General features: G+C 43.5%; 1 protein-coding gene across 1 annotated transcript in view; it reads left to right on the forward strand.

Annotated features, from left to right (window-relative positions):
• NECAB2 (N-terminal EF-hand calcium binding protein 2) overlaps positions 1-9,948 on the forward strand; it is a 142,458-nt gene extending 132,510 nt beyond the window's left edge. Inside the window, exons 11-13 of the mRNA XM_029049794.2 lie at positions 2,512-2,589; positions 7,967-8,058; positions 8,875-9,948. Coding sequence (XP_028905627.1) covers positions 2,512-2,589; positions 7,967-8,058; positions 8,875-8,903 — 199 coding nt within the window. The 3' untranslated portion in view covers positions 8,904-9,948. The remainder of the gene's footprint in view (positions 1-2,511; positions 2,590-7,966; positions 8,059-8,874) is intronic.
• The last annotated feature ends 4,032 nt before the right edge of the window (positions 9,949-13,980 follow it).

Below are 13,980 nucleotides of genomic sequence, written 5' to 3' on the forward strand. Positions count from 1 at the left end.
CCTGTTATATCTGTCTGCAGGAGGAATATTGTGAGTTAGGAAAGAGCTAAAATTTGCACTTGTTTCCTTTCACTTGTTCTACGTGCTGTGTTTTGCTTGCACTCTAAGTCTTTAGCATGGGAGGGTAATGGCCCAGTAAATGGAATCCACTAAGGATAGAGACTAGGATAACCAGTACTTCCTAAAGTTCATTCATTTATCATTCAATCGTATTTATTATGTGCTTCCGTGTGCAGAGCACTGAACTAAGTGCTTGGGAAAGTACAATAGAGCAATAAAGAGTGACAATCCCTGCCCACAATGAGCTCACAGTCTAGAGGGGGCAGAGATAGACATCAATACAAATAAACAGACAATATAAATAAACAAAATTACAGGTATATACCTAAGTGCTGTGGGGTGGAGAGAGTGGGGAAGAGCAAAGGGAGCAAGTCAGGCGACACAAAAGGGAGTGGAAGATGAGGAAAAGTGGGGCTTAGTCTGGGAAGGCCTCTTAGATGAGATGAGCCTTCAGTAAGGCTTTGAAGGCGGGGAGAGTAATTGACTGGCAGATTTGAGGAGGGAGAGCGTTCCAGGCCAGAAGTAGGACGTGGGCCAGGAGCTGGCAGTGAGACAGGTGAGATTGAGGCATAGTTAGAAGATTAGCACCATAGGAGCAAAGTATGAGGACTGCGTTGTAGAAGGAGAGAAGCGAGGTGGGGTAGGAGGGGGCAAGGTGATGAAGTGTTTTAAAGCCAATGGCGAGAAGTTTTTGTTTAATATGGAGGTGGATAGGTAACCACTGGAGATTTTTGAGGCAGGGGGTGACATGTCTTGAACATTTCTGTAGAAAGATGATCTGGGCAGCAGAGTGAAGTATGGACTGAAGTGGGGAAAGGCAGCAAGTTGGAAGATCAGCAAGGAGACTGATGCAGTAATCTAGGCAGAATAGAATGAGTGGTTGTAATAACATGGTAGTAGTTTGGATGGAGAGGCAAGGGTGGATTTTAGCAATGTTGTGAAGATGAGACTGACAGGATTTGGTGACGGATTGAATATTTGGGTTGAATGAAAGAGAGAAGTCAAGGATAATGCCAAAGTTACAGGCTTGTGAGACAGGAAGGATGGTGATGCCATCTACAGTGTTGAGAAAGTCCGGGAGATGACAGGGCTGGGGTGGGAGGATAAGAAGGTCTGTTTTGGACATTTTAAGTTTGAGGTGATGGGAGGACATCTAAATAGAGATGTCTTGAAGGCAGGAGGAGATGCAAGCCTGGAGAGACGGAGGGAAATCGGGGAGGAGATGTAGATTTGGGTATCATCTGCATAGAGATGGTAGTTGAAGCCATGGGAGTGAATGAGTTCTCCAAGGGAATGAGTGTAGATGGAGAATAGAAGGGGATGAAGAACTGAACCTTGAGGAACATACACAGTTAGGGGGTGGGAGGAGAGGAGGAACCCATGAAGGACACTGAGAATGAATGGCCAGAAAGATAAGAGGAGAACCAGGAGAGGACAAAGTCAGTGAAGCCAAGGTTGGATAATGTTTACAGGTGAAGGGGTGGTCCACAGTGTCAAAGGCAGCTGAGAGGTCGAGGAGGATTAGGTTGGAGTAGAAGCCGTTGGATTTGGCAAGAAGGACATCATTGGTGACCTTTGATGGGTGGTTTCAGAGGAGTAAAGTGGGGGGCGGAAGCCAAATTGTAGGGTGTCCAGGAGAGAATTGGGGGAGAGGAATTTGAGACAGCAGGTGCAGACATCTCACTCAAGGATTTTGTAGAGGAATGGTAGGAGGGAAATGGGGCAATACCTGGAAGGAGCTATGAGGTCAGAGGTTCAAGGGCCCTAGCTCAGCCACCTGCAAAGGCAAATAATAGTCATAATTGTGGTATTTGTCACACACTGTTCTAAGTGCTAGGGAAGATACAGAATGATCAGGTCAGACAATCCCTGTACCACACCAGGACTCATAATATAAGTAGGAGAGAGAACAGATATTGAATCTCCATTTTACAGATGAGGTAACTGAGGTCCAGAAAAGTTAAGTGACTTACCCAAGGTCACACAGCAGGTACATGGTGAAGCTGGGATTAGAACCCAGGTTCTCTGACTCCCAAGCTTGTGTTCTTTCCACTAGACCAAAGTGCTCCTCAGCTACACCAATGCCCTTTTTCTACCTGAACCCCCAATCTCTGCTGGCAACACTTCCCAGGTTTCATTCATTCATTCATTCATTCATTCATTCAATCGTATTTATTGAGCACTTACTGTGTGCAGAGCACTGTACTAGCACTTGAAAAGTACAATTCAGCAACAAATAGAGACATTTCCTGTCTTAAGCTGTGTCAAGTCACCGTAATATCTCCCTGCTTCTTATTACCTCTATAGGTGGTTGTTACCCTCCAGTGCTGAGAAAGATGCAGAAAGTTGTTTGCTGAGAAAGATGTGATGGGTTGCTTGCTAAGTGGGATATAATGGAGCTTCGAGATGTCTTTTGAGGTCACAGTGTTTCTAACTTTTGCTTTCTTTCAGTATAACAGCCGTGAGGCTGCCTGATGGACTCACATTCATTGTGTATGAGTTCTGGGAAACAGAAGAGGATTGGAAGAGGTAGGAATGAGACTTGAGATACAGTATTGTCCTTTGTATTTCGAGATTGCATAACTGAAAATGAACCATCCTACCTGAGTGTGTAATTGTGGCTGAAAAGACTAATGTGGGACCAATAATTCCTTCCAGGCTGTGTACCTCCTGTAATCTTTTTTTGGTTTATGGCCACTGCTGCTATTTGCTGCACCAGATGCCATTTTTGACTTTATTTCCTTGCACTGCAGTTAGGCCAAACTTTTGTCCAAGGAGATCACTCCATCCCTTATTGCTGAAGGCCAGACCAATCTGTCTCCTGCTGATACTTCTGAAGAGCCTATTATGAGCTCAAAACAACATGTTGTTTGAAGTTGTGGTTTATTGGACGGGATGTCTTAGATTTTCAAATCCTTTTTTCAACTCTCAAATGACTGAGGGTGAGAGGAGAAGGCCTTGGTATGGATTACCCAAAACCAGATCCTCAGAACATCTAAATTAGGCAGTAATGTGTAGCATTTATTGAAATTTCCATTTGAGCTACTAATTTAGCTGGAGGCAGTTGTAAAAGTTCAAATTGAAATTAGTCTTTAGTAGAAATATCACCAACCTATCCACAGCATGAGCTGGTCTGTTCTTCCAGGTAGTCCTGAAAAAGATCCGATCCATTTGTTCTGAGGAGTGAACTGACTGATGAGAGACTCAGTGCCACCTGAAAATAATTTAAAATGTTCCCTGCCCCTCTTTTTCCTACCCATTGGTGATAGGACCCTAGAGAGATAGCCATGCCCTTTTCCCTTTCCCTCTTGTTTATCTCCAAAGTGATGACTCCATTCCTGAATAATCCAATCAGTTTTAGTTATTCACCTATCACTAATTACACTGGCCCATGTCTTTATATATATTATGGTATTTGGTAAGCACTTACTATGTGTCAAGCACTGTTCTAAGTGCTGGGGTGGATACAAGTTAAACAGGTTGGACACAGTCCCTGTCCCACATAGGCCTCACAGTCTAAGGAGAAAGGAGAATAGGTATTTAATCCCCATTTTACAGTTGAGAAAACTAAGGCATAGAGAAGTTAAGTGACTTGCCCAGGGTCATCCAACAAGCAGAACCCACATCCTCTGATTCCTGGACACATGCTCTTTCCACTAGACCATGCTGCTTCTCAGTTTATATGGAGGAAAGGGTGCGGTCAACTGATTTATTCAAGGCAGGTTAGCTGAAAAGAGGAAAATGCTATTCTCGGGATAGATTACAGAGTCCAGACTGCTTCTTTTGCATCAGTAAAGTTTAATCAGAGTCAACCACAGGGAACTTGAATTCTGAAGTCACACCAACTTGTTCTCCCAAGCTTAAACTACGTTGACCTTTCATAAATTTGTACCACTTTCTCTCTCTCTCTCTGACGTCCCCTTTAGCTCTTTGGCAGATTCCATTCCTGAAGCCATGCCTCTTGAAATAGAAATGATGGGGATTAAATGTTACAGTGCTGCTCCTACCTTTCTGATTGGTCTTTCTCAGATTAATTTGTGGACTCTTTTTCCACCTCTCACTCTCTGTGAGCATCCCACAGGGCTCTGTTGTGAGTCCATAGCTTTTTTTGACTTCACACCATAAGAGCCTAACTTTCATTTTGAGGGTGGGAATTTTAGGGGAGATGATTCAGAGGGGACAAGCTTCATTGAGTTAATAAGGCAGAAAAACACCATTTTAGGTCTCTTTAGCCCTGGTTGGAAATTCAGGTCTTGTCAGAGACCTGGGAAGAGCAAGTCTGGAAGCCTAAGGCACAAAGCTGTGGGGGTAATCACCACCATCACCTCTGTGGAATAGGCATCCAAACTTTACACTCACTCTTGGCAAGCTCATCCACTCACATGGCTGTAGCTGCCACCTCTATGTTGATGATTCCCTAATCTACCTTACCACTCACAACCTCTCTCTTACTATACATTGCATTTCCTCTTGCCTCCAGGTTATCTCCACAAAGATGGCCTGCTGGCACTGAAAACTGAGCATTTCTTAAACTGAACTCCTCAACTTACCTCCTAAAACCCACTCCTCTTCCTAACTTCCTTATCTCTGACAACACCATCCTCGCTGACCCAGAAGCCTGCAAATTTGATGTCATCTTAGATGCCTCACTATCTTTTAGACCTCACTGCCTGTTGCTAAATCCTTCTGGCTTTCTCATAATATTTCTCTAATCCAACCAAGCAGTCACCAGTTCTCAATCAACTACCAATTTAGATTACTGTAATAGCCTCCAACATCTCCCCTCTTCTGTCTTATTATACTGCCCAGGCTAGATCATTGCCCTAAAATGTCATTCCTTTCCTCAAAAATATCCTACAGCTACCCATTTCCCTGGGCATCAAGCCAAAATTCCTGTCCATTGGCTTTAAGCCTCTCCAGAAGTTTCTTACTTATTTCCCCTCTTCACTCCCTACCCCCACTCTCTGCTCTATGCTTCTCCCAAGCAAACTTTCTCACTGTCCCTTGCTCTCACCTCTCCTGCTTCCAGCCCCTTGTCCATATCTTGTCCTCTACCTGGCACTCCCTCCCACTTCAAATATGCCAGGCCACTACTCTCCCTACCTTCAAAGTCCTCCTGAAATCCACCTGTCTCACTCTAGACTGTAATCTCATCGAGGGCAGGGCATGTGTCCACAACATCCCCCCTCTCCTATAAAAGCACTTATCTATTCACTTATCCATCTTTGCATTATCTTTTTTCTCTTAATTGTAAAGAAGTTTGTGCCTGTCTCCCACATTAGATTGTAAATCCTGTAAGGGCAGGGATTGTGCCTTTTACTGCTGTTGTGCTCTCCCAAGTCCCTGGTACAGTGCTCTCCACACAGTAGACAATTGATGGATGGACCAAATTTCCATGTGTTAACTCAGTTTGACATCCAAAAATTTAGAAAGGTCATTTTTTCCACGATGCCAAGAAGGCAGAGTGAAGGCCATCTGGTATTTGATTTTTTTTGGTTTGCTGAGCAGAAGAATGAATCTGGATCAACAGCAAGTTTCAAGACCAAAAGACCCTTCTCTTCTCCAGCAATTACTTGGGTGAGAATAATTTGCAAGTTAGTGTGTTAAAATGGCAAAGTGAGCACAGGTTCAATCCTGACCAGGCACCACCTTTACTCTTCCTGGAGGTGATCCATTGAGTCAATTAAACAACTTGGTAACCAACAGCTAAAAACACCTACTAATATCTCAGTGACAAGGGAGAAGCATGGGATGAGCCACTAGGTCTTTTTCATCTCTAATTACTTTCACTGTAGACCAGAAGTCCCAGTGTTTTTGTGAACAGAGACATAAATCATGAAATATTGATGAGGTTGTAGACTGTAACACATAACACTAATGAAGTGGATAAGGGTAAGTGGGAGGAACTGACCAAGAATGAGCCTTATGAGTCTGATTTTCAGGGTTGTCAAGTAAGAGAAAGTGTGAAGATCAAGAGGAAGTGGAACAAATCAAATGCTCACTTGAGCCACACATTTATTACCACTAGTCTTCGAATGAGTTGGATAAATTTTTTCCTCCATTAGCACTTCGTTCTTTAATGTCTTAATAAGCAGATACAGGTGATGAAGTATTTACAATGGAAGTCATTAGCAAGGAACGAATTTTGAGGCCCACTCAATATCATTGATTGAAGAATTTACCTAATTTGCCCCGTGTTTCTTTCATCTTACTGAAGACTATCATTAGCTATATGTTCCAAGACTGATAATATGGCTTTGAACCATAGCATGGCACAGGGATTATGATCTTCACAACATATCAAATACAGGTAAATACAAGGAGCATTATCTAGTTCTGTTACTTCATAGACCTTACAAAATCTGTAGACCTGGGCCCTGGCATCTACTAAGTAAATCTGGTTGTCCTGAGAAGTTCATCAGTTGCTTGTATCCACCCCAGAGCTTAGTCGGGCACATAATAAGTGCTTAACAAATACCATAATTATTATTATTATTACTATTATCAAATTCCTGAGAGTTCTCCATGATACAATTAGTTGGACAAAGCTGAGAGCCCCTGATTGGTATGACCTATTCGTTATCAACAAAGGTATGAAACAGGACTGTGTACTAGGTCGGGTTCTGTTTATTCTATTCAGCCATCTCCCCTCCTCAAGATTCACCAAGGGAACTGGATATTGGCTTTAGAATACCATTTCTGATCCTCCAGAAAATCTTCCAACTCAATGGGCTTGTGACCAACTAACTGAACAACTAACTTGAGCAAAGCAATTAAGATGGTTACCCAGGAATTTCTCTACCCAAAGTACTGCATCCCAGAGTGAGAACCTTAAGAAGTTATGCAGATGATTGTGAATTGCTTTGCAGAGTCAGGTTGGAACTACAGACTTACAATAAAAACTAAAGAAAAGCAAGTTATTGTTCCAGATTGACCCAGGGAAACCAGGCATGCTCATATGCACCTGCCTGTGTGTGCATTCACACACACACACCCTTTCATTGGCAGCATGGACCTAAAGCTGTCATGAAATTCTGCTATCTAGCAGCATGTTGTCCAATGATGTTACTAACAATGTGGCATCAAGGTTCAAACCAAACTGAAGGTCTATATTTGGCAAGATTTGGACCAATAATACCACCACATCTGGCTCCTTGAACAGATTCCATCATTGTCACTTGTGTGCCATTCTCAACATTAGGTAGCATGTTGCGATCCATTTACCAGTATTGAAGATATGCTCACCAGGATGGTAGCTTTAGATTAAGGCAGTGAGGGAGGAGCAGGATTGGTATGGCAGTGACAAAAATGGGGAGAGAGGGACAAGTGTTTCAAAAAGGGGCATTCAGTTCAGCTGGGGTAGAGGGACTGATGTCCTGGACTGTATGATAAGTGTAGATGGGGGTCTCTCCAAAGTTATAGGGATCGTTTGTTTTTATTAAAAGCAATTTAAAAGATAGATGCAGGATAAATGGGCAGGTAAGTGGGAGAAGGGGGAAAAAAATAGACTAACCTGGCAACAGCTAACTGCAACAGGGTGATTTTCACTCCTGCCAGCAGGACAAATTGTACATATGCTGTCCTGGCCTGAAAGTCTTGTACACTGTCATACTACTTTCATGTTGTGCCTCCATTTTTCCATCTGTAAAATGGGGACATGTAAATTGGCCCCAGCCACATACAAGTTCAGGTCAAGATCAGAGTCTTCATTCCCAGATCATCTATATCTATTCCCCAAGACTTCTTGCTAATGATTCTAGTTAGGATTCCACCCAGCCCCTACTCATCCAGAGCCACATCCCAACCCAGGAGAGGCATGGTCACCACCTGAGTGGTGGGGACCCCACACCTCTCACTCTACCTGTTAAGAACTAGAGGACCCAAAACTCTCAACTTTGGCTTTCAGGCACCTGCAGAGTGCAGTCTGTAAAGGATTCCAGCACGTGAAGGTGGACACACTGACCCAGCCCGAAGCTGTCTCTAGTGTCTCTGTGCCAGGTAAGAACAAGAACAGCAAAAGGACCCTTTGAGATCTTGAGGAATGCCAGTGGTTTAAAATCAACCGTACCTCAATCCCAAACTTCAAGTGGTTCTACTTTACTGGGTACTTGGTAGCTTCTGCCAGAACTCCTGCCCTTCCTGTCATTTTGCATTGGCTGCCAGAGCTTTCAAAAATAATTTTGTTAGGGCCCAATTCCATGGGCTTCCACACTTCCTCTTTCCCCTCCTCAAGCAAGTCATTAAAAAGCCTGGCCCCTCCTGAAATCTGGAGTGATGGAGTGATGGAGTTGCCCTTACACCATCATTTCCCAACCTACCCAGCCCTCATTCCTCCAGGGCCATTGTCCCAACCCAGAAGAAGTCCATCCAAGCCCAGCCACTAACTGGAATGCCAGGGACCCCTCACCTTATTCATTTTCTAATGCACAGCTCCCTCCACCACCCCAGGCCCAGCTCCAGAGGCCAGTTAGGCTGCATAGGCTGCCCACTTTTGCAAATTTCCACTAGCTTTCTTCCCCATCGGGAAGATTCTTGGAGTTCTCTCTCCTGCCTGTGACAGTCTAGTAGAAAGGCACTGCCTCCCCAGATTCCAGTTGTATTTGTCCAGCATGGGGCCAGGTTGATTTTCTAACTGCTTAGTACAGTGCTCTGCACACAGTAAGTGCTCAATAAATAGCATTGATTGATTGATTGAACTGCACGTAGAATGGCCCTGGCTGTGGACCTATTTCCTTCCACAAGACAGGTAGTAACTTGGAGGGGGTAACCACAGCTCATGGGGACAAACTCTGAATTCTTCTGGTTCTTTTGCAGCTGCTTGGTGCACTCTGAACAAAGACTGACTTGGCTCCTGCAGAGGACCTCGTGGGAAACGTGAGCCCGCCAGTGGTGGCCTCTTCTCTCTCCCTCTCTCTCTCTTTCTCCTGGCCCCTTCTTTAATGCCCTCATCATAAAGAACTTGACTTTTGTCTTTTCTAATAACTTTGTTACAAGTGCTGTCTTTTGAATACACTTCTAAACAGGAATGTGGGAGATGTGTTTGCTTGCTGTTTGAAGTGAAGGAAAAAAAAATCCCACATCCCATTGTAGGCATTACCTTTGGACCTTGCTGCTCATCCCCATGCCAAGCTTCCTCCTCCCCCCAAAGTCGAAACCAGATGAGAAGGGTAGAGATTGAAGACCTGATAGATGTCAAGTCGACAAGGACCAATTCTAGACCAAGTCCACCAAAATCATCTTCATATCAGGCCTACTTCCAACATTACCATTGTTTTTCAAATACTCTCCCTTGAGGTGGCAAAATGACTCAGCTAAAGAATGTTAGGAAGGACTGGGATTGTTCAGGATCCAACTACCACTGGGGAGGGGAGGCATGGGGGATGCCTGGCCCTGCCATCAGCAGTGGCTTAAGGAATGATACCAAAGGTCTCTCCTCATTCTGCTTCTCATTTCTAAGTGTCAAGGTTTTCTTGTTCGCTTTCTATGTAGGTTGATAAGATCCTCCCCCATCCCCAACCAAAAGAGTCCATAACGAGTGAGCTTCTTTCTCTTTAAAAGCAGTGCATGATCTGTAATCCTTGATGTACTCGCTTGAGCTGCCTTCTTGCTCTAGAAAGTAGCTGTCCATTCCTTTACTTGGGTTTTGTGCTTTTATCTTTCTCTTGTATCTGAGACTGAAGCAGGGGAACGCCTTCTGAAGGCTGCTGACTAGCTTGTTTCCTCCCTGTCGCGTTTGATATTACTCTCCTTGTATCTTAGGAAACTGGATCCTATAGATTCAAACTGTGGTACTTTGCAAAACGTCCGTATAGTAAATAAAAACAATTTAATATTAGGATATGCGCAGTTGAGAAACCTGGAACCAAATAAACTGGTTGGAAAACGTGTTCTCCCCATGTTTGTTTTCACACCTTTCTATTGCAGTCACCTCCCCGACCCTTCCCTGCCCATATTACTTAGCCCTTGAAGGAGCATTTTATTTGAAAAGTGCTTTATGTTCATGTTTAAGCAACAGCCCGAGTAGCTTTTATAAAAAGTGTAATACTAGTGGAAATACCTGGTCTTCACCCAGGTTCGATACACTTCTTATTCTTGCTCTCTCTTTTTGTGTGTTCCTTTCTCCACTCTATTGTTCTAAGACTATAACCTAAGCAAGACCATGAGTGGGCCAGTGCAATGGTCCATCCAGACTGGGATTCTGACCCCAATAGTGGTAACAGGATGTTTGGAGGAACCATGTGATGGTTGCCTTCCTTGACATCCATCCTCATGGTTTACCTCATGGTGAACCATTCAACTTCTCTAACTTTCCATCTAGTAACCTCTGATGAACTTCCCTCCCATACATTTATTCAAATCCTTCTTGAACCTACTGATATTTCTCTGCCCACCTAACTTCCTGTGGTAGCAAATTCCATAGGTTTATGACCTCCTGTGAGAAGAAGTGTTTCTTTCTGTTTGTTTTGAAACTTCCACCTTCACACTTCAATGGGTGTCCCCCTGTCCTAACTTTCTGGGATTTGGAAAACAACAATTCAGTGTTCACTTTGTCCTCACCATAAATGATTTCCAAACCTCACATGTGTCCCCTCAACCTTTGTCTTTCCAGACTGAAGAGTCCTAAGCTCTCATGAATTCACTTCTCCATTCCCCAGATCATCTTGGTTGTCCTTCTCTATGCCTTCTCCAGCTCTATAATGTCCTTCCTAAAATGTGACAACCAGTGCTGCACACAGAATTCCAGGTGTGATTGTGCCATAGTTTTATATTGTGGCAAAATTCCATCTTTTGTTTCTATTTTCCTTCCTGCTGAGGTCAAGCATTTGGTTGGCCTTTTGTCTGCTGCCATGCAGTGGGCCAATGATTTAAAAATGCTGTCCGTAGTGACTCTGAGATTTATTTCCTGAGTCATGACAGATTGCTCTGTGCCCATCAGCATGTAATTGTAATTTGGATCATTTTTCTCTAGGTGGTTTTTCTGGCACTTGCTCACATAGCTGTCATGGTTCTGCCCTCTCGGGAAACCTTATGAGGTCTTCCTGCTGTTTATCCCCATCTGCAAAATCAATTAACCACCCCAAATTGTTTAGTGCTGGCTTCAAATTTAGAAATCTCACTGCACACTCCTTCTCCTGGTTCATTTATGAAGAGGTTAAACGGAAAATGGTCCTAGCACTGATCCCTGGAGGATCCACCAATTGCACTGTTCCATCCTGAAAAGTGGTGGTTTATCCCCTATTCTTTGTTTTCTATCTTTTGGTCAGTTTTTCCTCCAATTCTATTATTACTCGGTTCCTTTGGTGTGGAACCTTGTCAAAGGTTTGGTGAAAATCAAAATGTATCCTCTCCTGTGGTTCCCCTCAATCTACATGCTTGTTGATGCCTTCAAAGAACTCCAACAGGTTAATCCAGCCTTTTTTCACTACACAGAAGCCATGGCATCTTTTCCTCCAGCAGCTTGTTTTTTTCTAAGTGCTTACTGATCCTAAACTTAATTACTGAGTCCAAGTTGCCAGGTAGAGAAGTGAGAATTATTATTCTACAATTCCCAGGATCATCCCTGAACTCTTTTTACTGAAGGGAATTACACTGACAATTCTCCAGTCTTCCATTACAGTGGACATTTGTAACAGAAGATTTCACACTCTCACCAGAAGTTCTGCAACCTCCCCTCTTGAGCTCCATCAGCACTCTCAGATGGGTATCATATGATACCAGTGATGATTTGTATCGAGTTTATCGAGTTGATCTAAAATATCCTGGAGGGGGCCACCACAATTTGGCCCAGTGGTTCTTACCTTTCTGTGACACAAAACAATTTGGGTGTGGGAATCTGTCTACTGTCTTCCTCAGAAAATCCTGAACCAGATAATTTATTGAGCCTTTCAGGTATTGCCTTCTCACTCCTGAATGCACCTTTTTCTCCACAATTACCAAATGGACCCGCTGATTCCCCATCTGGCTTCATGCAACAGAGCAAAGAACATTCCTCTTTGTACCAGAATAAGGGATTTGTTCATTAGTAGCATCAGATTCACAAGGATATTAATATGAACCAGCTAGGTCCTTTACTGGTCATCTGGTAGATGTCCATGGACCCGACTAGGCTTTACTTTATGTGCAATAATGTAATCTCCTTTGTGGTTTATTTTACTACATAGTAAAATGTAGTTAAGACATTTATTATTTTACCATGGGCTTTTTTAAAGGTAAGAAACAGCCTCATGAAATGATCCCAGATGAAGGGTGCCCTCCGGTCTGTGAAACTCCTAAAATATGCAGTGTTACACTTTACACAAGAGAGGGCTCTTGTCTGTGCCAACCTCTCACTTCAGATAGGCTTGACTGACAGCCACTCCCAACCCTAGGATGAGTTGAGTAGGTCTATGATGGAGGCAGATGTACTCTGCCCAAAGATGAATGTTCCACAGAGGATGGAGAGTACACCCCAGTTTATCTTCTAGACTGTAAATCCGTTGAGGGCAGGGATTGTCTCTCTTTATTGCTGAATTGTACTTTCCAAGTGCTTAGTACGGTGCTCTGCACAGACTAAGTGCTCAATAAATACGATTGAATGAACGAATTAAACACGACCTAGAGATTGCATGTAACCCACAGTTATTGGTCAGAAAGGTCAGAAAAAGAATAATCAGAGCCAAAGATTTTGCTAATAACCCTGGTTTGTTTGTCAAGCGAGTCACACCCACTTCTCAAATCCCGCCCGCTTCCCTGAGGAAATTTATGAGACGTGTTTAAAGGGTCTGAAAAAAGAACTCCAGAGGAAAAAAATGATAGTTACAATGACAGGAACTGTGGGGAAAATGTAAGGACTATTCCCTGCAACAAATTCCTGTCAAGGTAATGGAGGACTTTGTTCTTCCTGTCCCATGCCCATGCAAAGGGCTCCTGGATTGAAAGGGAGGGCCCCTCAAGAGGCTCTAGGTTCACTTCTTTTGGGGTCAAACTGATCCCAGGCCCTAAATGGCTAATCTGGGCCTAAATCCAGGTACCCCTGAGATGAAGAGAAGCAGTGTGAAAAGAGCACGGGCCTAGGAGTCAGAGAACCTGTATTCTAACTAATCCCAGCTCCACTGCTTGTCTGCTGTGTGAAATTTACCCCACCCCTCTCCCGATTCACAGCCAAGTCTCCCCACTCCCGCTATCTGCAACTACATATCAGAGCTCAGGGGTCCTTTTGGTGGAATAGAACGCCCTGGTGCTAGAAGAAAACTGCTGCTATCCCTTAGAGATTTATTATTATTTTGGTTTTTGTTAAGCATTTACTATGTGCCAGGCACTGTACTACGCACTGATGTAGGTACAATATTATATTAATGTCTGTATCCCCCTCTAGACTGTAAGCTCACTGTAGACAGGGAATGTGTCTGTTTATTGTTATACTGTACTTTCCCAAGCACTTTCGTACAGTGCTCTGCCCAGAGTAAGCACTCAAGAAATACGATTGACTGATTGGCTGATTGTCACAGTTCCTGGCCCACATGGGGCTCACAGTCTAAATTGGAGTAGGGGAAGATTAAATTCCCATTTTACAGATGAGGTAACTGAGACACAGAGAAATTAAGTGACGTGTCCAAGGTTATGCAGCAGACAAGTGGCAGAGATAGGATTAGAACCCAGATCCTGTGTGACCTTGGGCAAATAATTTAAACTTCTCTGGGCCTCAGTTACCTCATCTGCAAAATGGGGATTAAATCCTCCTCCCTCCAATTTAAACTGTGAGCTCCTGGTGGGACACAGATGGTGTCCAACCTGATAAACTTGTATCTACTCCAGCATTTAGTACAGTGCCTGGCACATAGTAAACACTTAACAAATACCATAAAAAAAAGAATAAAAAAGAATTCTCTGACTCCCAAGCCTGTGTTCTTTCCACTAAGCAGTATTGATCTTTCACTAAGC

The sequence above is a fragment of the Ornithorhynchus anatinus genome, chromosome X1 (genome assembly GCF_004115215.2).
Source record: "Ornithorhynchus anatinus isolate Pmale09 chromosome X1, mOrnAna1.pri.v4, whole genome shotgun sequence".
In the NCBI taxonomy this organism is placed as follows: Eukaryota; Metazoa; Chordata; class Mammalia; order Monotremata; family Ornithorhynchidae; genus Ornithorhynchus; species Ornithorhynchus anatinus.